General features: G+C 42.8%; 1 protein-coding gene across 1 annotated transcript; it reads left to right on the plus strand.

Moving 5' to 3' along the window:
- Nucleotides 1–6,617: 6,617 nt before the first annotated feature.
- MYO1A (myosin IA) lies at nt 6,618–23,262 on the plus strand. Its single transcript, XM_052001233.1, has 28 exons — nt 6,618–6,831; nt 8,388–8,524; nt 8,711–8,826; nt 9,147–9,241; nt 9,479–9,583; nt 9,787–9,833; nt 10,041–10,104; nt 10,304–10,402; nt 10,910–11,013; nt 11,368–11,515; nt 12,643–12,761; nt 12,850–12,936; nt 13,178–13,243; nt 15,068–15,172; nt 16,270–16,332; nt 16,684–16,884; nt 17,198–17,424; nt 18,189–18,389; nt 18,699–18,792; nt 19,042–19,191; nt 19,344–19,412; nt 20,853–20,927; nt 21,137–21,268; nt 21,430–21,536; nt 21,721–21,853; nt 22,204–22,356; nt 22,510–22,637; nt 23,009–23,262. Exons 2-28 carry the CDS (start codon nt 8,411–8,413, stop codon nt 23,133–23,135), a joined length of 3,129 nt encoding a protein of 1,042 aa, XP_051857193.1. The 5' UTR covers nt 6,618–6,831; nt 8,388–8,410; the 3' UTR covers nt 23,136–23,262.
- The last annotated feature ends 1,943 nt before the right edge of the window (nt 23,263–25,205 follow it).

Below are 25,205 nucleotides of genomic sequence, written 5' to 3' on the forward strand. Positions count from 1 at the left end.
CCAGAGCTTCAGGGACAGGAAAGGGGAATGGGTACAAAAGGAATTTCTTGGGAGCCATGTCCAGTTTCTGCGTGCCCTGAGTTGAGTACATTGTTTATGTGGAAGGAGGGTTGAGTTACCAACTTAACTTACTTAACTGTGGAAATCTCAAATATCTTTTTTCAGGGACTTAAGAGTATTTGATTGGGATCCACATATTTTCTTACAGGGAGAGCTTTTGGGGTTAGCATTTTGTAGTGTAGTGTAGGTTAAATGAATTCACCTGCCTGGCTGAGTGGAGAAGAGGTGGGACGAGGTGCAACTGGACATTTAATACTTCCCTCCATGGAGAGGAAGGGTCCTTCCTGAACTGGGAGTGCAATAGATTCACATCTGACATCTTTTTGGAAGTAAGGAGTTATTGTCAGTGCTGTGACAGTTGATTGCCAAAGCCCAGGAACCTCAAACAGTCCTTGAAAGTCAGACAGATGGCTTTTGTGTGCTTCCCTGACCCTGTTCTTCTTCCTCATTGTGTTACTCTGCCCCTCTGGTTTAGGGCTTCAGGATTGTGTTGCAGAGATTGCTCGACTGCCCCTCTGCTGCTTAGCCGCCTGCCTCAGTCACTACTTTAAGCTCCCATTTAATTTTCTTTGACAGTTATAGCTCTAGCAGTTTCAGCACTGCCTCATCTCTGGGTTTGCAGACCAATTTCATCAAGGAGATAACTATAGGGTGAGCTGAATGTTGGAGCCCTGTCTACTGCCACTACATCAGTCTCTGTAGCAAATACCAGGCCATAAATTAGCTCAAGAGCACTCTTTCATCAACGTTGGAAATTTCTTACCTTATGTGGAGCAAAGTCTGTTTGCCTTGACCTGGAACTTTTATTCTGTTATCTTAAATTCAAGCATTATTGGACATCTTTCCATATCTCATCAGAAAATCCCAGCAGCTACTTTTAATCCCATCAAAAAATGAAATTGTTCTCTATTCAAACCATTTACTTACAGATCACTAATGCAAAGGTGCTATGCCAGTGATGACCCTTTGGATCTCAATGTTACAGTTTGTGTTAGTAGACTTTTCTTCATGGATTAATAAGCCTTCTGCCCTTTCCAAACCTAAATTTGAGTTGTGAGTGTGAGTGAATGAGTGTGTGTGTGTGTGTGTGTGTGTGTGTGTAATACATATGTACATATATGAATGAATGATTAGACTAGGATATGTGAAAGAATTTCTGATGGACTATTGTCACACTTTGATATCCTGTGAGGCTCAAGAGTGGATTTAACAACAGTTGCCCAGAAAAGTGGTAGAGTCACACTGAAGCCTATATAAAAATGCTTCCAGGTTGTGTATTGTGTTCTTTTTTGAAATAAGAGTTGTAGGAGAAGAGGAAATGAGATGTTCTTGGATTCAAATCAGATTTGCCGGATAATACCCCTAGGAAAATGCCAAGAATTTTATCTGAGCTGATCAGAACCACTAAGGAAGGTAGTTTGACAGATTTATTGTGCCTACGTGTTCTGCTAGCGCTGACACCAAGTAATAAACCTATAAAATAGATATTGCACACAGCAAATGCACCTTGCTTCTTGCTTCCACAGACTTCACTGTAGCAGGAGCAGAAGTGAATTAACTATGCAAAAATGGAGCTTGGGCTCATGCTGAGTCTTAGCCCTATAGTGTCTTATTATGGGTTTGGATTCAGGTTGCTTCTTAGTTGATAAAACCTTGAAAATTGGGTTCCAGTTCATAACTGGGGAATCATTTCCCTTAGGTTTTATAAGGGTTGCTAACTCCCAAATGTTCATTCAGTCATTCAACAAACATTTATTAAGCACTTACAAAGTGCAGAGGGCTGTGTTAGATGCTAAAAGGTATTGGATAGCTTAGGTAAGCTAAAGTCCTTGCCCTCTTGGAGTTTAATGTCTTTAGCGTGAAAGATGGAGTATTCTATGAGTTATAATTATGAGGCAACTTTATCCCAAGACTGCTTTGTCCCTTTAGCAGACTCTTGGTTAGGCAGCTTCTTTAAATGCAGGGTCTTCAGCCTCATTTATCTAATACCTCTTTTCTCATGGCCTGTGATAGCTTTGAAGATGGGTGACGCTATCTTGAGTCACTCTAAGAAATGTTTTCTGTTTAAACTCTCTTTTAGGTCAAACCTGCCATACCAGTGAGAGGCATTAGATCTAAGCTATGGTCTTCTCAGAGTAGAGTTTGTCTGCTATGTGCCTTTGGAATTGGGGGGTGGGGGTGGGAATGACAGTGAGGATGTAGTATCAGTCGGTGGGCAATGCCTCAGTACTTGCCTTTAAATTTTTTTCTATTACACATTTATAATGTCTATGTCTATCCCTCTCCCCTTTTCAAAAACAAAAATGATTTTGTTTGGTTGATCTTATCTTTGTTGTATAGCTTGTAAATAGTTTTAATAAAGTTTTATATATTGTGGTTTTCTCATATGTCATGTGTTTTTTTTTTTTTTTTTTTTAATTTTACTTCCCTGTTTTCACGTCTCCAGGATTAACTTCCATTCTCATTTTTCTGGTTGGCAGGTTTCTCAATGATTCATCCATTTCCCTTTCTACAACTTCTTTCTTTCAGATAGAATTAGATCTTGGGTCAGAATTAGATATTCCTATGCTAGAGTAGATTCTCAGAATGACAGATTATTGGGCAGAATTCCCTAAATTGTCAGGCCATTATCAAAACCTCTTCTAGTGAAGTTATAGGTGAGTGCTGGCTGCTCCCTCCTCCCTTCCCCCGCTTCCAGCTTTGCTGCTCATCTTTTTTCTGAACATCTTCTGTGTTGGGCTCTGTCTATAGAAAGAAGTTTTTAGGTGGGTCACATATTTAGCCATGCAGTACTTGAGGAAAACTTTGTCAGAGACCAAGCAGAATTGCCACAAACATAAGGCACCATAAAGAAGTTCAATTTTTATCCAGACCTATTGTCTGAAGTAGCAGACTGAGAATTCACATTTCCACTACATTTATTGACTATTTTCTTAGCTCTGGGATCCGTTGGCTGCATTATCTTTCAAGTATTTGCATAGATTGTCTATCCATTCTTCCCAGCTCTTTAGACTGCATGGAAATAAATTGGCCGTTTTTAAAGACAGAGTGGGAGGACAGAAGAAAAAAGATAGGATGCAGTCTCTATGTAAGTTTATGTGAATTACTAAATACTGGTGGGGCTGACATTTCCACCCCCTCCCTTTCTTCCCAAAGCAAAATAATTTGAGCAGAGATCTCGGGGCTCTGAGAGAAGTAGCTCACCCATCTTCATTATTCAGTCTTGAAGGTTTGCTCAAGATAATTCTTCCCTTTCCAAATGTCTTTGGCCAGGGACAGAAGAAACAAAAGCATAATTTCTAGTTATGATGTAGACAGATTAATATTTATGCTTGCTTTTGTCCCAGAAAAAAAGATAACTAGAATATGGTGACCTGTTGACATGACTTGGGGATGAAGTGTAGTGAGGGAAAATGTGTAGCTTTCAGAAGACTTGTGTATAAGTGAACAGTTTGAAAAGCAGATAGGATTTAAGGAAGCCTCTTCTTTCCCTAACATTTTCCTTTAGAAGCAAATGACGTTATTGATCACACACACATAGGAACTTGGGAGCAAGAACAAAAATCTGGGCACAAGTCTTTAGCAGTGTCCTGACTTGGAGAAGCTTCCTCACCCGTAAAATGAAAATAAAATGATACACAGACTTGTGAGGAAAATGCTATGAAAGAGGCATATAAATGAACTGTTAGCTGAGATAAGTTGCAATGAATAGATGAGTTCTTTGATCGGCTAAGAATAGGAGAGTACTTTAGTATTATACAGTATTTGGGGGGTGGGGTGTGACGGCGCTGCTTGAGTGAGGTCCTGCACTGGGCAGTTGGCACAATGATGGGTCCAGTGCAGAGAGAAAGGGTTGGTACTGGTGATAAACATTTAATTTTGCTTAGAACTGGTCACCCCGGAATAGACCCCAGCAGGGTCTTTGCTAATTTCTGAATGGGGTAGCTGATTGCAGGGAGGATGCTGTTGCCCATTTAGCCAGGTATGGGAGATTTGGGGTCTGGGGCTCCTGCAGAAACTTGTTCGTTTCCACCAATGATTAAAAAGTTACCTCCCCTGGGAGGAGATGACCCTTGTCTTGTAAATATCAGACAAGCTCCTTAGACCAGAGAGGATTCCCTGACGCTGCCAGGTTGTTTTTAAGTTAATAAATAAAGCCCCCTTTTCTCAGAGAAAGGAGTGTAGGTATTAACTTTCAGTAGACTCCTTGAAAGATAGTCCAACTAGTAGGACCCTTAGGTAAAAGGTAATGTACATTTTCACAATCCATCTAGCTTAGTGTTGAACTTGTCTTTTATTATTTTTGTAAAACTGATAGGCACAAAATGGAATCTCAGAGTTGTTTTGATTTTGTTTCTTTGATTATTAAAGATTTTGAACTTTTTAATATAATTGTTGATAATTTAGGTTTCTTTCAAGAATTGCTTTATACTGTAGTTCCAAATCACTTATCTATTGGAGAATTGTTTGGTTTGTAAATATGTCAGTTTCTTACTCATTTTGGATGCTAGACTTTTATCAGAAATGGTTTGGAGTAAAGCCAACCCTCTTTGGGAAGAAAAAATCTGATAATTTTAAATTTTTAATTAATATTTTTCTTGACAAATGATTAATAGTGTATAGATATAGAATATATTTTCCTCCTTCATGGGGATTCTTCATGGGTATAGAATTGTGATAGTGTATATGAACATAGCATTTCTTTCCTATCAATTCATATAATCTCTATATAAAAGTTTTATAAAATGAGATGGACTTTTTTCCTTTGCCAAAATCACCCATCAGCAAATCTTGGGTATAGGAGAATTTCAAGTGACTAGGGTACTCTGATGGCACTAGAGCTATAATTCACCCTGATAGAGTCTGAAAGAAATAATGTGGTTTCCAAAGTTATCATTTATTTTGTCACTATTCCAGAGAAACTAAGATAGGAATATAGTTTGTTTTTTTCTTTTCATTGCAAGTTATAAATTCAGCATGTTTATATCTCCTGGAATGAGGTGTAGCTAACCCAGACCTCTCCTCAATAGTTACCTTCTTATAGGAAATTCATAGGATCATAGATTTAGAGTTGTAAGGGACTTTGAAATTATCTAGTCCAATTATCTCATTTTATAGATAAGAAAACTGAGGCCTAGAGAGGTTGAATGACTTAACCAATAACCCACAGGTAGTTTTAGGGCTAGAATTTGAATCCAAATATTTTAACTTCAAAACCAGTGCTCTTTCTATCCACTACTTTTCTGCTACTATATCAAGAAGAATTAATGGTAGTGTCTATGTAAGGGTAAGGCTGGTTCTTTTTTAAGGGACTCTTACTATCCTTCCTTTACATCATCCTCTTTTTTTCCATCTCTCTTATTCCAATATTTACAAAGCACTTAGAACAGTGGCTAGCACTTAGTAGGTGCTTAACAAATGCTTGTTCACTCATCCTTCTTCTCCTTCCCTTATTGCAAAGCATTTCCCTACTTCAACTTAGGTTGGGGGCACATTTGCTATCTATTTTGCTCTTGTGGAACCAACATTTGTTACCATAAAATTGCATTCTTAGCAATTACTCTTTGATTTCTCCTGACCCTGGCTACAGAGATTTTAGGAAAAGGGAGAATTATTTGGGTCCATTGCCTGAATTCTTAGACTAAAGAAACAGTTTACAAATATCCTTTACTTATGTTTTAGCTGGCAGTATATTATTCCAAATGATCTTTTTGTTAGATCATAGACCTTTTTTTATCATCACAAGTCTCTACTCAGGATTGTACTTCTACTCTCATTTTCTATTTTGAGTTATTTTCTTCTCATGTTTGTGTTTGAGTGTGTGGACAAACAGTCAGAGAAGCAGATGGGCAATGTCCCTGTTGACAGTTCTGACCTCTGCCATTTGCTTCTTGTGAAGCCAGTAAAACCTGAACCTTATAGCAAAGTCATTCAGGCTTGGAATAGGAAAAACAATCAATGGACTCCCTGGGCTTACCTCACTCCCGGGAAGAGTCAAGTAATTTGGTCAAAGAAATACAGGAAGAATTTAGTACCAAATCCTCTCCCTCTTGCCTTAAAAGACAGGTCATCTGTAGAGGAGTAGAAGAGAGCAAGAGGATTTTAAGTTCCTCTTGGTGAACTAAAAAGTTACTTTATCCACTACCTAGGTGGACTATCTTCCAACTCAGGCAGGTAGGAAGGGAACAGAGTTAAGAAATGTCATTTCTTTGGGATGGAGACACTCTTGCTTTGGAGGTTCCATTTTCTTGCGATTGTTCCCAAACTGACAGCAGAAAACCTATCCTTCTTTATTAGAAAATTCACTTCCTGTCCACTCCACACACACCCTCCTCTCCAAGATATCCCAGGGCCAAGGCCACATGGAGAAGCAGGGCCAATTAAATCACCTCCCCTTTCCAGCAGAGACTCTTGAAAGAAACTGAGCCCTCTCTCAGCAGGACATATAAGCTCTGATGGGTTAATTGGACCACACCCTACCCAGGAGTTGCCCTGGACTTTGTGCCTGATCGTCTTCTTGCTGGAGCAACACAGGGAACCCTGGCCGGAGGCATACAGAGAGAGAAAGGAGAGTGCAGGAAGAGGAGAACAGTTTCTCATCTTGGTCATCCAGTGGGCTTCCTATCCAACCCCACCACTCCACACCATGGACAGCTCCTACTAACAGGAGTTCCTTCTCTTAAGCCTTCTATTCTAGTCTTGGCTGATATTCGGTTTCTTATTCGCTTCCAAAGGATCGCTGCTACTGCCATATTCTTTTCCCAGCATCAGGTGAGTCTGTTCCTCTCCTGTCTTCACTCCCCACTTCCTAGTCAGCTGAATCTATCCTAACTTTTTGCCCTTTTCTCTTTCCCACCTCCCCCCAATCTCCACATTCCCTTGAGGTTTGGTGGAGCCATGAACAACTCTGGATAGCTACTCTCAACAAAGCTCTCCTAAAATTTCCTAAGGGAATGTCTTCTCCCTTCTTCCCCCTTTTTTTCCCATTAGCCACCCCTTCCTGCAGCTTCTCCTTCAGCTGCTTCACCAAAGGATGTAGCAACAAAAATGTTTCCTTTCTCTGGGACCGCTGGAGGAGAAAGGCAAGGAAAGAGAAGTATGGTTCTCTTGAGCTCTTGCTAGGACTCCTTCCTGTTCCAATTTCCCCTACTGAAAGCTTCAGAGGAAAAGCCAAGAAAGAAAAATTATGTTGCTCTTTTGGTGGAAGAAGGATCGGGGTGGAGAGGGAAGCCACAAGAGAATGAGCCATTATACTGATGCTTATCTCCCCTGGCCTTGGTCCCCACCCCTGTGCCACAGAGGACACTTCACCTCGTGTCTCCTTAAGGAGTTTTATCATATGCCAACTGCGTGGACAGGGATCAGATATGATTACCTTTAGAAAAATCACCTCCCCATAGAACTGCTTAGAAATCTCTTTCCCTGCCCCTGCCACTCTTCACTTTCCCTGCCACCTCCTCCAGCCACCACAACACACACACACACACACACACACACACCCCTCCTGCATTCCCACTACTAAAAAGCTGGGTGTGTCCCTCTGGGGCAGAGTCCAAGCCGGAAGGTTGCGGGGATGACTAGAATCTATATAAAACCCACAGGTTTAAAAATAGGTACAGATATTCAGTCCTATCCACAGACCTAGCGATTTCTGACAACGCTTCTTTGAGCATTTGGGGTTGAGTATCGCTCCTTTTTGCCCCTTTGGGGGAGAGATACCAACTGCATTTTGGGCAATGTTATTTTTCAACTTGCACCCTCAGTTCTTATTTACAAATACTTTCAAATAGTAACAAGAAGGGATAAGGTTGGGGGAAAAACTATTCAAAGAGGTGGATGATTGTATTCAACTAAAGGGACCCTTCCTTGAGTGGTTAGTGGATTTAGTTTTAGGCTGGAGTCTCAATGAAGGAGGCAAAGAGCTCTGCAGTTCTACCTATCCTGGAGCTGACTGGGACACATCAGTTCACCCTCCTCTCATCCCTTAGCCTTTAAACCACCAACTAGTCCTTTCTCCTGATGGCCTGTGGGAGGGATCCCCCTCACCACCATTGCCTCTCCCATAGCAGGAGGATCAGTACGGAGAATGTTGCTGCTTTCAGTAGAGTCCTTGGACATTTTTATTCTAACTCTGACTTAGTCTAGAAGCCCTTCCTAAACTTGGAAGTTCCTTTTTAGAGACTTCAGTGGAAATTTGTTCATGGGGGAAGGGTTTCCCTTGATACTTTTATACCCCACCTCCATAAAACCACAAATCATGCCTTAGAGCTGTGAAATTCTCACTAGCCTGTCTTAGTCTTCTCCATTCTTCTCCCTCTGCTCCTCAGGTTCTACACCTCTCGATTGAGAGATGTCTGTATTAGAAGATTCAGTGGGGGTGGGGGATATGATCCTTCTAGAACCTCTGAATGAAGAGTCTTTGATCAAGAACCTTGACGAGCGATTTCGACACAAAGAAATTTATGTAAGTATAAGAATATGCCCTTCCTATCTCATCCTCTCTCCCACCATAGCAGGGTTAGAGATGAACGGTAAAGCTTTGGGATAAGCACTAAGTTCTGGAGAAGAGGGTAGCTTTTCAGGGAGGAGGGAGCAGGCCAGGAAACAGTATCCCTTGGGCTCACTCTGCTTCCCTTTTCCCATACTCCAGACCTACATTGGGAATGTGGTGATCTCCGTGAATCCCTATCAACAGCTGCCCATCTTTGGCCCTGAGTTCATTGATAAGTACAAGGAATACAACTTCTATGAGCTGAAGCCCCACATGTGAGAGCCCCTGTGGCGGGAGAGGCCCAGAGAAATCCCCTTCTCTGGAGAACCCCAGATTCTCTGCCCCGAACAATTCTAGCTTTTCAACTTCCCCCTTCTATTGATTACCTTATTTTTCCCATCTCTACCCTTGTGGTTCTCCATGGTCTTTGATTCCTGAGATCTCCTCTTGGTTCCATGAAATTGATGCCTCTGCACTCATCACCACCTTTTAACTTTACCCAATCCATGAGGAGAATGGTGTCTAAGTTGAGTGAGAGGTGGTTCCCTTGATGGTAGACTCCATCTTACGCATCATCCTGCCCTCCATTTCCTAGTTATGCATTGGCGAATGAAGCATATCAGTCACTGAGAGATCATGACCGAGACCAGTGCATCCTTATCACGGGAGAAAGCGGATCTGGGAAAACCGGTGAGGGGACTGGCCAGAGGAATCCCAAACACCCTCCCCCTGTATTATCCTCTAAATCACATCATCCCAGATTTCCATGATATTACCTATATAGCAAGAGGGATTTAAGATAGACATTGGGAAGGATTCCTTGCTGGGGAATGAGATCCTAAAAGTAAAGGAAGGGATGGAAATGTGGTTGGTGAGGGAAATGGTTGACTCTGAGTGAAGATCATGGGAGTTTTTTCTTTGGAGCAGAAGCCAGTAAATTGGTGATGTCCTATGTGGCAGCTGTATGTGAGAAAGAAGAACAGGTGAATTCAGTGAAGGATCAGCTATTGCAATCGAACCCTGTGCTGGAAGGTAAGATGCCATTCTCCCTTCTCCTTAATCTGTGCTCTCTTCCCCTCCATGGTGCTCCACCAGCCATTGCTGTGGTTCATCCGTGACCAAATCTGAGGGGTGTCTGCCCCCATGAGTACTCTTGTCCCTCTTTCCCCAATCCTTGCTTTCTCCCAGTCCCCTCTCTTAACTGCCTTATCTATTCTGTACACATTTCTCTGCAGCTTTTGGAAATGCCAAGACAACCCGAAACAACAACTCCTCCAGATTTGTGAGTGAATCCTTAGAAGAACTTGAGGAAAACATTCTGGACATTTGGGAGAATGGGGTGGAATCACATGCTGGGCTGCTAAAACAGGGCCTTAGAGGAAGAGAACACTTTAGTGACCTCCCAATTTATTGCCCAGATCATGAATCCCCTGAAATCATGGAAGAAATACTTTTTCTCTTAAGTCTCTGTATCTGTTTCCCTTCTTAGGGCAAATACATGGACATTGAATTTGACTTTAAGGGCTCCCCCCTTGGTGGGGTCATCACAAATTGTAAGTAATTTGCCATTTCCATTCCTTATCGTCTTGCTGTGTTCCCTTTCCCCTTACCTGCCCCTGCAGCAATAGGGAAAGAGGTAGTTCTCCAAACTCCATGGAGACCCGGAGATAAGGGGAATCATGAAGAGGGGCCAAGATGTTTTCCAGTATAGGTGGGATTCTTCCTAGGACATCATTGTCTACTTCCTCCCAGATTTATTGGAAAAATCCCGGGTAGTGAAGCATATCAAAGGAGAAAGGAACTTCCATATCTTCTACCAGCTTCTGGCTGGAGCAGATGCCCAGTTACTAAGTACGTATCTACTTCTGATTCCCCTATACATCTTTCTTCCTTATTCTCTGTAGAAATTCTTAGCGAAAACACCTCATTGAACAAGCCATGTCTTCTCAGACACATCCCTTGAACCCTTTCCCCTTATTTATTGTTCTGTTGTAGCTATTCTAGCCCAACATGACCACTCACCACCCTGCTTCCCATAGCATTTGTTGTTTGTACAATAAGTTCATTTGATACTTTGCACGTGCCATATTTCATTTTTTGGTCATTTTTGGTACTTTCCCATGTATCCTTTGCATACGTTTTATTGTGATTTTGGTTATTTTCTATACTCCTCTCCCTGGAAAAGTTTTTGTTGAAGTGGATGACATATTCCAATCCTTTCACAGATTCTTAGCATTTCTGTCCTGACATTGTTCAGGAATGAGAGGGACAGAGATAAGGATCAGGGATAAAAGGAATCAAGGCCAAGAATTGTGGGTGGGGGGAAGCTAACACTTTCTCCATAACTCCTATTTCCAGAGGCATTGAGGCTGGAACAGGATGGAAGTTGCTACGCATATTTGAACCATGAGGCTTCCAGAGTAGATGGGATGGATGATGCAGCCAACTTCAGAGTGGTGCAGGTGGGAATACGGGATGGTCCACAGGTGCAACTTGGCAAGCGTGTACCCCTAAGCTCATCTTCTCGAGTCCATAACTCTCATTCTGAGAAATGGGAAGGAGGGAGGGTCCCCTGTATAACTTACCAAGAAGGAGATCCCTGTATAAGATACCAAGAAGGAGAGAGTAAGAACACAGAGTAGAATAATTGAGTAGAGACCATTGTCTAAGTCAGACTCTTATATCAGTGGGAGAGTGGGTAGTAAAGCTGTCTTATCCCTAAGAATCTGTGGACATCAGAGAGTAGATATATAAGGCGGGATAATGGGTATGGGTCACTGTCTCAGCCAGGGTCTGATTTTTGTTTTATCCCTAAGAATGCCATGGACATCATTGGATTCTCCACTGAGGAGGTCCAGCAGATTTTTGAGGTGGTGGCCATGGTGCTGAAGTTGGGAAACGTGGAGCTGAGGGATGACTTCCAGGCCAGTGGGGTAGCAGGCAGCAGTATTCGTGATGAAAAAGGTAATATTGCCCTAACTGGAATCCACTCTACAAAGTCTTATATCTTCTTCTTTTGGACTACATTCTTTCTTTTCCACTTCTGGCTGTATGCTAACCTCAGCTCATACACGTGGGCATATGAGCACACCCATCCACACACCATAGTCCTGGGGACAAATTTTCTTTATTCCATTTCCTACTAGCCATCTCAAGTTAGTTCCAGAACTTTCATTGGGGAAAAACCCCTTTGATTGTCCTCCTCACATAATGTTTTCTTATCACCCTTTTACAATGATGTAGAATTTGGATATGCAGGATATATTGTTTTGGGTTTCTTTTTTGCAGTTTCTCAGAATATGGAATAATTTTGAGTTATTCAATATCTCAGATCTTTCTTTTGGCTACTTGCAGAATTTGTTGTTTGTCAATGAAATTAGTAAATATATGTCTTGGAGTTTGAGACACATTTGTTTCCTTAGAGAAAATCTATGACTAACTACTCTCGTTTTGTACTCTGTTTTCTGTATTCAAAAGTTTGGTCAATTTTCTTGCATTTTTTTCCTGCACTATAATGTTTAGAGGTACTTTTTAAAAATTTGCCATATTCTTCTGGGAAACTTATTTTCTTTAAATTGTCTTCAATCCTATATTCAAGGCCAATTACTTAAAATTTCTATAGTTAATCTTAACATTGTTGACTTTTGGGGTTTTTTTTCTGATAGATTTTCCATTACAAAATTTTGTGCTACAAATCTGTTAATCTTTCACTTCTTTATTTATTGTGGGCTCATTTTTTTTTTCTAATCCCCTAACTGAGTTTTACAATTCTGCATTGAGAGCACTAAATTCTGACCTATAATCATTTCTAATTTCTTCTTTTGTGGATTTCATTTGTATTTTGCATTATTCTGAGATTTTTACTTTTTATATACTTTTTGCAAGCTTATAATTCGTAAAGCTTTTCTTTTCTTTGTCTTTTGATATTTATTAAAAGAACTCTTGTTATATTTTGATAATAACAATAATAATATCTTTAACATCTCTCTCTATATATTTTTTGTCATTCACTTTTTGACTTTTCTTCTTCTGGAGAGTGGGTGGTAAAGCTGTCTCTGTCTCAGTCTCTTGACACAAAGTCTCATTCTCAGTTGTCAAGGAGATCTCAGACCTCATGAAACTGCAGCCAGAAGTGCTGGAGAGAGCCTTGTGCTCTCGGACCATGGAAACGAAGAAAGAAAAAGTGGTCACTACATTGAACAAAATTCAGGTGAGAGGGAGGAGATATGATGCTTCTGAGATGCTTTGAAGATTCATCATCTCTACTTGAAACTCACCTGCTCTGGGGACTTTCACAGGCATGCTATGCTAGAGATGCCCTGGCCAAAAACATCTATAGCCGTCTCTTCAGTTGGATAGTGAACCGGATCAATGAAAACATCAAGGTGACAAAAACCTTATGGCTACCTACCTCAGGACTTAACAGTCCTTAGCCCACCCCTCATCCTGGACTTCTCCTCTAGAGTGCAGAGGAAAAAAAAACAAGAAACTTTCAAGTTTCTTGTTCAGCATAATCCCAGTCTGCTTTTATCTGCATAACTCTCCCCATCATCTCTCCTTTGAGCCTCTTATTCTCATATATGTGTGGGACTGGCTATTCAAGTCTATTTTCCATTCTCTCTTCAGGTGAGCGATTCAATTAAAAAGAAGGTTATGGGTGTGCTGGATATCTATGGCTTTGAGATATTGGAGGTGAGAGTTTCTTCTCTTTCTAAACTTTTGTTAGTACTAGTTGACCAATAGATAAATGACAACTTCTAGAAGATAGTCAATAGTCAATAAACATTAAGTTACTATATGCTAGATACTCTTAAGTGCTGGGGATACAAATAAGAGAAAGTCTCTGCCCTTCAGGAGCTTACAATTTGTGGAACTGAAACCACAACTCTGGTGAAAAATGAAAAATTGATTGGAAATTCTAATTCTAATGGAATTCTAGCCCTCTGTATAAAGGGAAGCTTTGGAAGGGGATGCTTGCCCTTCATCTCTCCAATCAAAAGGAGAAAGGCAACTGAGATTATTGATGACGTATTGAATGCCAGAGTCAAAATAATGTCTGGGATGTTGAGATTGCTGAAGATGAGTTTATGCAATGGAAAACATGATGGGTAGAGAGTAAATTGGAGTTGAAGTGGGTAGAGAACATTACTTTCTCTTGGTTCTCCTTGATCAGACAGTGACATCAGGGGCCCAGAACACATAAAAAGTTCAGAATCCCTCTCCCTCCCCTTCTCTCTCTCTCTCTCTCTCTCTCTCTCTCTCTCTCTCTCTCTCTCTCTCTCTCTCTCCTCTCTCTCTCTCTCTCTCTCTCTCTCTCCCCTTCTCTCTCCCCCCCACCCCCCTCCTCCTTCTTCTTTTTCTTCTTCTTCCTCTCTCTCCCTCTCCTTCCCTCCATCCCTCTCTCCCTCCCTCCTGTGGTCATTTTTGTCAATGCTACATGTCCAAGACAGAGATACTCTTGATTCTTCCCTCTTCCTTACTTCCCCACCCCCACATACCCATATCTGTCTAACTGATTAACAGATCTGCCTAATCTTCCTCTGTAACATCTCTATACTCTGTCCTCTTTACTCCAATTTTCCATAGTTATCACCCTAGTTCAGGCCTTCAACATATTTCAACATCATATCACAATAGCCTCCTAAATGGTATCTACTTCTAGTTTTTCCTATCTTTACTCCATTCTCCACATAGGTGCCAAAATTATCTTCCTAAAGCTCAGGTCTTACCATATTACTTTCCTGCTCAAAACTTCTAAGTATTCCCTATTGCTTCAGGATAACAGCAAATCCCTCAGCCTGGAATTTATAGCTGCTTTTTTCACATACTCTATGTTTCAGCAGTCCCCTTAATTAGCCTCCTATGTGTTGTCTCCTAGATTAGACTGTGAGCTTCTTGAGTACAGGGATTGTCTTATGTTTTTCCTTGGATTGTCAACATTCACATGGTATCTAATGCATACCCAGTAAATATAACTTAATAAATGTTTATTAATTCTTCTACTGTTTCCCAAACTTGGCATTTCATTATTAGCCTCCAATTCTTTGCACAGGCTGTCCCACACCTCAATTACCACTCCCATCTCTAGAATGCATTCCTTCCTCACTGTCACCCCTTGTACATTGGAACATCTTCCTATACTTGGGGTTGTTAATCCTCTTTCCCCCTTACATGTTGCCTCTAGCACTTGCTAGCTAGATGTCACCTAACTTCTTTGGGCCTCAGTTTCCACAACTGTAAAAAGGAAGAGGTTGGACTAGATAATCTCTGAACTTTCTTACAGCTTGAAATCTAAGTTGCAATGTAGCATCTCATAAAGTAAGTTCCTTGAGGACAGGGACTATTGTTTTGTCTTTATCAAAATACCTTGCACCCAACATAGTATCTTGCATAGTAGGAACAGAATATTTATTTGCTTGTTGGGTTGAATTAGGCTGGATTGGAGAGGAGGGGCTAGTCCCAGGGGAGGCTGGGCAGATTCCTCTCTAATTCATGTATTCTAATCTCTCCATCCAGAATAACAGCTTTGAACAGTTCGTGATTAATTATTGTAATGAGAAACTACAGCAGGTGTTCATAGAAATGACACTGAAAGAGGAGCAGGAAGAATACATGAAGGAGGTAAATATCCTTCCCCTCCACATAACGCCTAAAGCCCCCTTCCTTTTACCATGTCCTAAACATTCATCTTTCTGATCATGCTCTCAACCAGCTTTCACCCAGGACACATGGCAACAAGTTCCCATATTGTTGGTCAGTAAGCATTTGCTAAGCACCTACTATGTATAAGGCACTATGAAATAGGACTGAATAAGAGTTAAATGAGTGCTTGGCTTGACCTGTAGGAGCATAGGGTGAGGGATAGGGCAAGCCCTGCGAAAAATTTAAAAGCAAAGCTGGGCTTTAGCTTTTATTGGCCTTTCTTCATCCTTCTTATGCCCAGTTCCAGCTTATAGAAAATTTTATTGTACACCCTGGAAGCTGTTTGAACTCTTACTGCCACTAATTGTCCAGGTTGCATTCTACCTGCAATCTTGCAAAAGGATTTCACATTCCATGTCTTCTAGCAATCAAGTTTTTAGTTAATCCCAATGAATTTCTCATTAGTGATATTTCAGATGGTAAAAAGTGATTTTTAAAATTCTCTTCTTTTTGGAGGGAGAAGAGCACAGAGATCCCTTCTTTTAAATATCACCACTCAGTTTATTTCAAAAGATAGTGGGAGGTAGGAAGGAGGTAGAGGTGAAAAGGCAACCTATTTAACGTGTTAAATTAATGTGTGTGTATGTTCATGTATAATTTTTATTTTGTTATAACACTGAACTCAGTACATATAATTTTTAACAATCGTAGGGGAAATTGCCCAACCCCTTGACCACAGATCTACATAGAGAATATATACTCCCTCTCCATCCCTCAATTTCCTACCCTTCCCCTTCTCCTCACCATCCCAGAATTCTTGTTCCTCATAATTCATAGTCCAGACACATTTTTCTTCTCCATAATCCTGGTTCTTCCAGCTCCTCTTTTCTTTTCCCATGCTCCCATGTCACCACACCTTTATTCAAATATTGTCAACCAATGACAGAGGGAAAAGCAGCCCTACCAAGGATTTCCCTCAGCTTTGAGGGGCACTAATCTTCATTTTGTGGGATTTAGGCATCAGTTGGTATTCATTATGCTATTCCTCTAACTTATCTTGAACTTTTTTGCCCTAGGGTATACCTTGGGATAAGATTGAATATTTTGATAACAGCATCATCTGCAAACTCATTGAGCATGTGAGCAACTTTCCACTTTCCCCCATGTTTGATTACCCAATGAATAGGATACATCTTAAGTCACCTGTTCTCACCCTCAACTAGTCAGATACTGAAGGGAAGAAAGGAGAGGAACAAGGGGATGGGATGCTTTGGAAGCACTTGAGTCCAAGGGTTGGAACTTCCATGTTTTGTAGGTTCAGGATACATACGTTGTTTTTTGGGAGGGAAAGGAGAGATTTGGGATAGATGATCTTTTCCTCTCTCCCCGGAAATGAAGGGAGGGAATAAACATTTATTAAACAAATACCATGTGCCAGGCATTGGGCTAAGAGCTTTATAACTATTATCTCCTTATAAACACCCTACCAGAATCAGCAGGGTATCCTGGCCATGTTGGATGAGGAATGCCTTCGGCCTGGTATGGTCAGTGATTCTACCTTCCTAGCAAAGCTGAATCAAATGTTCTCCAAACATCAATACTATGAGAGCCGGGTCACCCAGAATGCCCAACGCCAGCATGACCCCAGCCTGGGCCTTAACTGCTTCCGTATCCAACATTATGCTGGCAAGGTAAGTGGAGGAGAAAGGCTAGAAGGGAATTCAGGGATGGATGGGCCATGAGTGGAATAGAGAAGACGGAGTAGGAATAAGTCAAGAGCAGGAGATGGAGACTGAGAAATAAGAAAGAATAGATGAAATTTTTCAGGGGGGAATTGAGGAATAAAATACAAGGGCTGAAGTCCACGGGAGTGCTGAAGGTAAAGAAGATAAAGTGCAGTGACTGTGGCATAGGAATCAAAGCTGGAAGTTGGAGAAATCTGGGTGTAGGGTGCTAAAAGGCTAAAATTATGGGGTTCTAGCTAACTCACATCCCTTCAACCAGGTGATGTACAATGTGGATGGTTTTTTGGACAAGAACAATGACCTACTATTCCGAGACTTGTCACAGGCTCTGTGGAAGTCCAAGCACCACCTGCTTCAGATGCTGTTCCCTGAAGGGAACCCCAAACAAGTCTCCCTTAAGCGACCCCCCACAGCTGGGACCCAGTTCAAGAACTCTATAGCCACACTCATGAAGAACCTGTATTCCAAGAATCCTAACTATATTAGGTGATATCTCTTATTTATAACAGATATACTATAGACATAATGAGATGATAGAATTATAGGATCCTAGATTTAGAGCTAGAGGCAGCTAGATAGTGCCATGGTGGATAGGGGAATTGAGCTGGGAAATAGGACCTGAGTTCAAATTTGACCTTGGATGCTTAACTAGTTGTGTGACCCTGAGCAAGCCCTATAGCCCTGCATACTCCAATTTCTTTATCTGTAAAATGAATTGGAGAAGGCAATGGCAAACCATTCCAAGATCCTTGCCAAGAAAACCCCAAATGAAATCACAGTCAGACACAACTGAATAACAATAACAAGATGGAAATACTTGTCTAGTACTTTAAACTCTTTATATTGGAGCTGATAATATAATAATAATAAATAATAATAAAGTACAATGGGTATAAATCCCCACTATACAAACATAAAATAACACACCAAAAAAGGAAGTCTCAACAGGATGGGGAAAAAGTGCACATGCAAGGAGTAGGATGCGAAGGAGAGATTAATGAGAGTAGAGAAGGAGGAAGAAGGCTTGGATCTCAAGGAGGATTTCCCAATGGGAGTAGAAGGGGGAGGCAAGATGTTCCATTCCCTTGAAATTTCTTGGTCCTGGATACAGGCAGACATTTGGTGAAAAGAGGAAGACCTTGGTCTCTCTTGACTGAAGGGCACAGAGTCAGAAGGATGGACATGAAAATCTCAAAGGGGAATCCTACAGGAGGCTTTGCTTGTACCCACGAACCCTATCCTTCCCATAGGTGCATCAAACCAAATGAGCATCAGCAACGAGGTCTGTTCTCAACTGAACTAGTGGGCACCCAGGTGCGGTACCTGGGACTACTCGAGAATATTCGGGTGCGAAGGGCTGGCTATGCTTACCGACAGGTTTACAGTGCCTTCCTGGACAGATACCGGATGCTGAGCCGGTCTACATGGCCCCATTGGCATGGCCAAGCTCGGTAAAGAGGGAAAAGGGGGAAAAGCAGTAAAAGGGGAAATCACTGCAAGGGCTGAAGGTAAGGTCCAAGGGATTCGGGAAGATCAGATCATAGAGGCCCAGGGAAGAGAGCTAAGTGCAGAACCAAAAGAAAAAACAAAGACCCTATTCTCAGAATCCCCTCCCAACTCCCAGCTTCTAAATATAGTGGTGGTATTTAGCTCAAATCAATTCCCTTGAGCACAGAATGACTGCCCATACCTGAGCTCTCACCTGGGGTGACAGGGTACCTCTCTATGGGACATGTCTACCCATTGCTTCTCCCATATAGGGAGGGAGTCGAAAAGCTTCTGGAAGAACTAAGCTTGGGCTCTGGGGAGCTGGCCTTTGGTCGGACCAAAATCTTCATCCGGAGCCCCAAGACGGTGAGTGAGCATCAGGGAAGGGAAATGGAGCAGTGAAGGAGGGCAGAATGTGGCCCTACTTGGGTAGTTTCCTAAAGGGGGGATTCCACCTCATGGAACTAGGAATACATGGATGTAGCTCTGCAAGGGAGCTGTGGGGGGAGACTATGAAGATCCCTTAGTACTGATAGGAGAAGGGCATAGAGTCTGGGTCTCTATTCCAATCTTCCTCATTCCATTCTCCTTTCCCCAACTCTTTTCTCCCCTTAGCTTTTCTATCTGGAGGAGAAAAGGAGGATGCGAATACATCAGCTAGCTGTTCTCATCCAGAAGATGTACCGGGGCTGGCGGTGCCGTACCTATTACCAGCTCATGCGCAAAAGTCAGATCCTCATTTCTGCCTGGTTTCGGGGGAACATGGTAGGAGTCACCCCAGAACTCCCCCCCCCACTCCCAGAACACTGAGGCCACGTGGGAGGGAGAGGTACAGCTCTGGTAATAGTTGGGGAGAGGTGAGGAGGCTCCTCTGGCACCCTTCCTTCCGTTTCCTCATTCCCCAATGTTTTCTGCAGCAAAAGAAACGCTATGGGAAGATAAAAACATCAACATTACTGATCCAGGCTTTTGTGAGAGGATGGAAGGTAAATAATAAAGGGAGCCTGGGGACACCGGGGGCTCGCCCAGGCTTCACTCTGGTTCAGATTGTGCTGGTCACTTAACATAGAGAAGATATTGATAGGATTTAGGGGGAAGGGAGCAGACATTGTTCACAAACCTTTGCAATCACAGATAAGGAAGGCTAAAATAATGAGCATAAGTGCATGTATGTGTATGTCTGCCTTCTCATTTTCTCTGCCCTCTGGCCCAGATCCCCTGAATCTTGGGATGGGAAAGAGATCATCTCATCTCTCTTCCTTGTGATATAGTAATCTATCATCTTGGCTGCTCTTCTCTTGACTCTTTAAGGGGTTGAAGGAACAGAGAATCAATTGATCAATAAGTATTTATTAAATTTCTACCATGTTTCAGGCTCTAAGCTAGGTACCAGGGATACAAGCCTAAAGAAAGAAACAGTGCTTACTTGAAATGAACTTATTCTTAATGGGAGAGGCAACAAACATATATAAAAAAACAGATGCAGGAGTATACAAATAATACAGACAAACACACAGTAGTTAAAGGTGACTTGGTGGGAAGGGGGAAAAACTAAAATTTGGGATCAGAAAAGATTTGATGCAAAAGATGGAGTCTGAGCTGCAGCTTAGAGACACTCCAAGGAAGCATAAAAGGGAGTGCATGAACGTCATATGAATAATGGGTATTATATTTCTTGCCTTTTCAATAATGGGTATTACATTTCTTGCCTTTTCAGTGGGTGGAAGAAGGGAATGAATTTATAGCTGATAACAAAATTTTTTTTAAAGGGAGTACACATTAGGTTGAGTGGTAGGGGGAAGACTTTGCAAAAGTATGAAGACTAGAGATAGAGTGAGGAACAACATTGGGGCTGGAGAAAGAAATAGCAAACTATTCCAGTATCTTTGCCAAGAAAAGCTTAGAGTCACAAAGGAAAACGAGTGAACAACAGTAGCAACACTATGTACTGGACCCTACTAATTTCTCATTTAATCCTCACAATCCTGTGAGATAGGAACCATTATTATCCCTATTTTACAGTTGAGGAAACTGAGTTAGGCAGAGTTTAAATGGCTTGTCCAATTAGTATCTGAAATATGAACTCAAGTCTTTCCCCTAGGAGAACTTATCTTTTCCACCTGAGCTCTCTACTGTACCACTTAGCAGCTTAGATAGAAAAGATAAGCTCCCCTAGGGGAAAGATAATTAAGTTTAGATATGTTGGGTTTAAGATTGCTTTGGGATTTGTTGATTGAAACATCCAAGAGGCAGTTATGGAACTGAAGCTAAAAGAATGAGTTTCTTGAGATCAGAGATTGCCTTGCCTTTGTATCACCCAGTGCATAGCCAGTACTTGGGGCAGAGTGAGTGCCCAATACATTGTTGTGGAATTAAATTGAATTAAGATGCTCTCTTTCTTTTTTGTCCATGGTCACTCCTGCCAGGCCCGAAAGGAATATCGGAAATATTTCCGGTCAGGGGCAGCCTTGCAGTTGTCAAACTTCATCTATAGGAGAATGGTGAGTAGGTCAGATGGAGAATGTAAAGCTGGGAGAAGAGTGAAAACTGAGTTGAAATTCTTCTCTCTTTTTTGAACAAGAGATGCTAAGGGAAGAGGGGTGGAGTCAATGAATGGGGAGGGAATGGAGCCTCAGTCCTGCTGCAAGTTCAATTTCTGGATTAAATTTTGCTCCTTTTCTCACTCTTCTTTCCTGCCTCCTATCTCCAGGTGCAGAAATTCCTGTTGGGCCTGAGGAATAACCTGCCCGCTAAGGTCACTGACCACAGGTGGCCACCTCCTCCTTACAAAGTCTTTACCCTGGTGAATCAGGAGCTGAAGACCATTTTCTACCATTGGAAGGTGAGAAAACCATTGGAGGGTGGGAGATAGAGAGGGCCTCTTTCCATCCAATCTTTTCTGCATACAAGTATTTCCCACCTCTAATCCACCCCAAGCCCATCCAGTCTCTGGTTCTGACCCTTTCCATCAACACTTCTGGGACATTCTTTCTTTCTGTCCAGAGTAAACAGTTTCTGGATCAGCTTTCTCCACAGAAGAAAGAGGCTCTGAAGGAGAAACTCTGTGCCAGTGAGTTGTTTAAAGGCAAAAAGGCTTCATATCCCCAAAGGTAAGGACAGTGGAGAACTGGGGGTACATTAGCCACAACCTGGAGATTTTTCCAGATGGAGCTGGCCCTATCTGATCCAGAAAGAGATGGTGAAGATGGCCCTAAAGGGGAAAGGGCCATAGAGGCAGGAGCTTGGGAGAAGCCAGAAGGGACTTGCTCCTTCATGCCTTGTTTGTGCCCTCAGTGTCCCTGTGCCGTTCCGAGGTGACTATGTGATGCTTCGTGAGAAACCCAAGCTGCAGCAGCTACAGACAGCTTCTGATGGTCCTGTGCTGATGGCTGAGACTGTGAATAAAGTCAACAGAGCCAATGGCAAGGTTTGAACCCCCATCATCTCTTCTTGGAACTTCCCCATTCCCACCCCATAACAAGCACAGGGATTCTGTAATTAAATAAGCTGAGATAGATACCAGGTCCTCCCCATGGAGGGGAAGCGACATGGTAAAGCAGAATAAACCCAGTGGGGTCCTAGCCTGGCCACTAACTAGTGAGATCATCCTGAACAAGTCACCATATTTCCAAGCTCGGTTTCTTTATCTGTCATATTATCCCAATAATATTTACAAGCATAACATAGGGTGGCTGGAAGGACTTTATAAACCCTTAAAACACTGTAGAAATGTGAATTGTTATTGTTATTCTTCTTTACCCCACTCCTTTCCCCCAGATGGCCCCAAGAATTCTCCTCTTGACCAAGAGTCATGTAATCCTTGCTGATGCCAAAGGCTCCAAAATCAAGACTGTCGTTGGGTTGGAGAAAGTAGCCGAAGTGTCGGTCAGCAGCCTTCAGAATGGACTCGTTGGCTTGCATTTCACTGAGGTACCTAGAGAATGGCCATACCTCTCGGAGACCAGGGAAAGAGGCAGGGGAGGACAAAGGGCAAGAGGGACTGGCCCTGGCAATCGGGGCCTCGGTTTCCCTATTATTGTGGTGACTCAGGATTTCCCTGCTCTTCTCATTTCACCCCCCAAGATCTCTTCAGTGGGCTCCAAGGGAGACTTTCTACTGGTCAGTGAGCATGTGATTGAGTTGTTGACCAAGCTATACCGGGCCACACTGGATAAAATGAAGAGGCAACTGCCAATTACTGTGACTGAAGAGTAAGAATTATCAATAGGGGAAAGACTGGGGAGGTCATAACCAGGAAGCTATGGGTCACCCCGACCTGGGAGTCATTAAGGGAGAAAGAAGGCTGGGCAGAACTCTTACTCTGTGGGTGGACAATACTTGGAGGCCTCTCCTTCTGTCCTCCCTCCCCGACAATTGACTTATTCATTGAACAAGCATTCATTAAGTGTCTACCATATGCTAAGCACGACTCTCCTAGTTGCTTCAGACTGCCTTCTGATTCATCTAGCATCAGGGATTAATTCTCTGGAGTGGGAGGATACTAGGTCCAAGAAGGGAAAAAACCCATCATTGAGCTGGTAGGGGCTCCAGATTTTATCCCCACCCCTAATCTTATCCCAAGGTTCACAGTGAAGTTCAAAGAAGACAACATGAAAGTGAAAGTCATTCAGAGCCCAAAGAGTGAAAACAGAAACAACATAAGCTGCAAGAAGAAAGGAAGAAACCACTTGGAGGTATATGCACAGTGAGGAAGATGGAGAGCCATTGTCCCCTGTCCTGGAATAGCACCAGATTTTGAGTCCCCCCTACTCTTGGAGAAGAGGAAGGGAGAGGGAGAAGGCTCTTATCGCTTAATAAAACATGTCAGCAATGGAAGGTTTGCTTATTTTGAGTCGGAGTAACTCTAGGATCAGCCAGCTCTCCCTACTTTCTTCTAATTGCCCCGAGGTCACTAGATTCCTCTCTTTACTGCCTCCCCTTCCCTCCCCCCCCCCAAAAAAAAAAAAAAACTTCACCAGACTCCTTGGATTCAGTAATACTGTGTATTGTATCAGTAATACAGTAATAACGAGTCTAGGTTAAAAGGAAAATTGCTTCTTGGCCCTTTAATTTGCTGAGCTTCGGTGGGGTTTGCTGAGATGGTGTGGGAGACTAAGAAGAAGGAAGCAAGGTCAGGTCACGGATGGCCCACGGACCAACATATTAAACATGTCCCTAACAGGCTGGGAAGAAATACTGGTTCTCATGGAGATTTCATCTGGGAGGGAGCCAGAGGAGAGAGGACAGAAGTGGGTGGAGGCCCTCGTGGGGAGAAGATGCCCACTCCCACCCCTGGCAAGGGCCTCCTCTTCCAGCCCTTTCGCTGGCACTAGCCTAGTTGGAGCACATCTGCCTCCCTGGCCCCTTCATCCCCCCTTATCTCTGACCTCCCCCTCTCCCCACCCTACCTGCCACAATGATGCCAGATAATTATGTTGCCAGTCGATGTCCCACAGCTAGGGCCTGCAGCTGGTGGTACTCAGAGTGAGGGGGCCGAGGCTCTCCCTCTCCACCCCAGCCCCCCATTCGTTTTGCTCTTCTCTTCCTGATTATTCCTTCTCATTATCTCCCTTTCTGCATTGACCTGTCTCTCTCTACATCTCTCATCATCTGTCTTTAATAGCAAAATCTAATACTTTAAATCATACTTTTACTTTACAAAATCTTTCCCCACGCACTCTCTTTCTCCCTGATTCTGTTTCCTCTCATCTCAGTCCATCTCTCTCTGCTTCAGCCAACCAAATATTTATTCAGGTGCGTACTGCCCCCACCCCCTCTCTGCTGTTTTTGCCTATTTTTTGTTATGATCTCTGTCTTTCAGTGTCTCCTTTCCTCTCTAAGCTTCCCTCTGTCTCTGTATCTTCCCCCTCCTCCTGTCCCTTCTCTCCCTCCCTTTTTTCCAACCTTATCTCCATCCCCACTGTATCTTGAGGATGGGGGTCCCTCCTTTTCCCAGACCCATCAGCAGTCAGCTCACAGCCCCAATAAACAAGGGGGAGAAGAAAGATTAACTTTTCATTTTAGCCTGGAAATTAATCTAACTCTTCCTGCGCAATACCCTCGAAGGCATGAGCTGAGTCAGGGCAGAAGGGTCAGGTTTTGTCCATCTTTTAGAGAGGGTGTAGGATTTTTCCTTCACCTCTCGGCTTGACCCAGGAGCTGCTGTTCCCAGAGGCAGAGGACAGCCTCACCCCATGTCTCTGACACAGACCACGAAGGCCCCAGAGAGACAATCCAGGATCACGGAGTTGGCTGTTCCCCACAGTCCTCCTATAATCAGCATTGTCTGTCTCTTCCTGTGCCCTGAGCCCAAATTGGCATCATTTTCTGATGAAGTGTCTGGCCATTTTCAGAAGCAATTTCAGAAGAGACTATAACGGCTGCTCCCTCCTCCACTCCTCCCCTGTTGCCCTTGTTGCAGGCACAGGGTGGGGAGAGAGGAGGGAGCTTGGAGGAGGTTCTTGATTCTCATCCCTTTCTCCAGCCACAGTGGGCCCCAAATCTGAGGATTAATGAACATGAGAAAATGGAAAGCAGATGGTCCTTCCCTGCAACCAGGCTCTGTCTTGCCTTTCCAGTCCCTTTCTCTTTGACCTTTTCTTCTTCTTTCTTTCCCTTCCTCCGCCACACTGACCCCACTTGGGAGGCACCTCTCAAAGCAAGGGTCCCCCGATAGAGCAGAATGTAGTTCAATGTGCTCCCTTTCTAGGGTATGTACTCCCTCAGAACCTATTCCCTTTATAGGAATACATTTTGAGTTACTAGCTTTCAATTTCTAA

Source organism: Antechinus flavipes, chromosome 5 (genome assembly GCF_016432865.1).
Source record: "Antechinus flavipes isolate AdamAnt ecotype Samford, QLD, Australia chromosome 5, AdamAnt_v2, whole genome shotgun sequence".
Taxonomy (NCBI): Eukaryota; Metazoa; Chordata; class Mammalia; order Dasyuromorphia; family Dasyuridae; genus Antechinus; species Antechinus flavipes.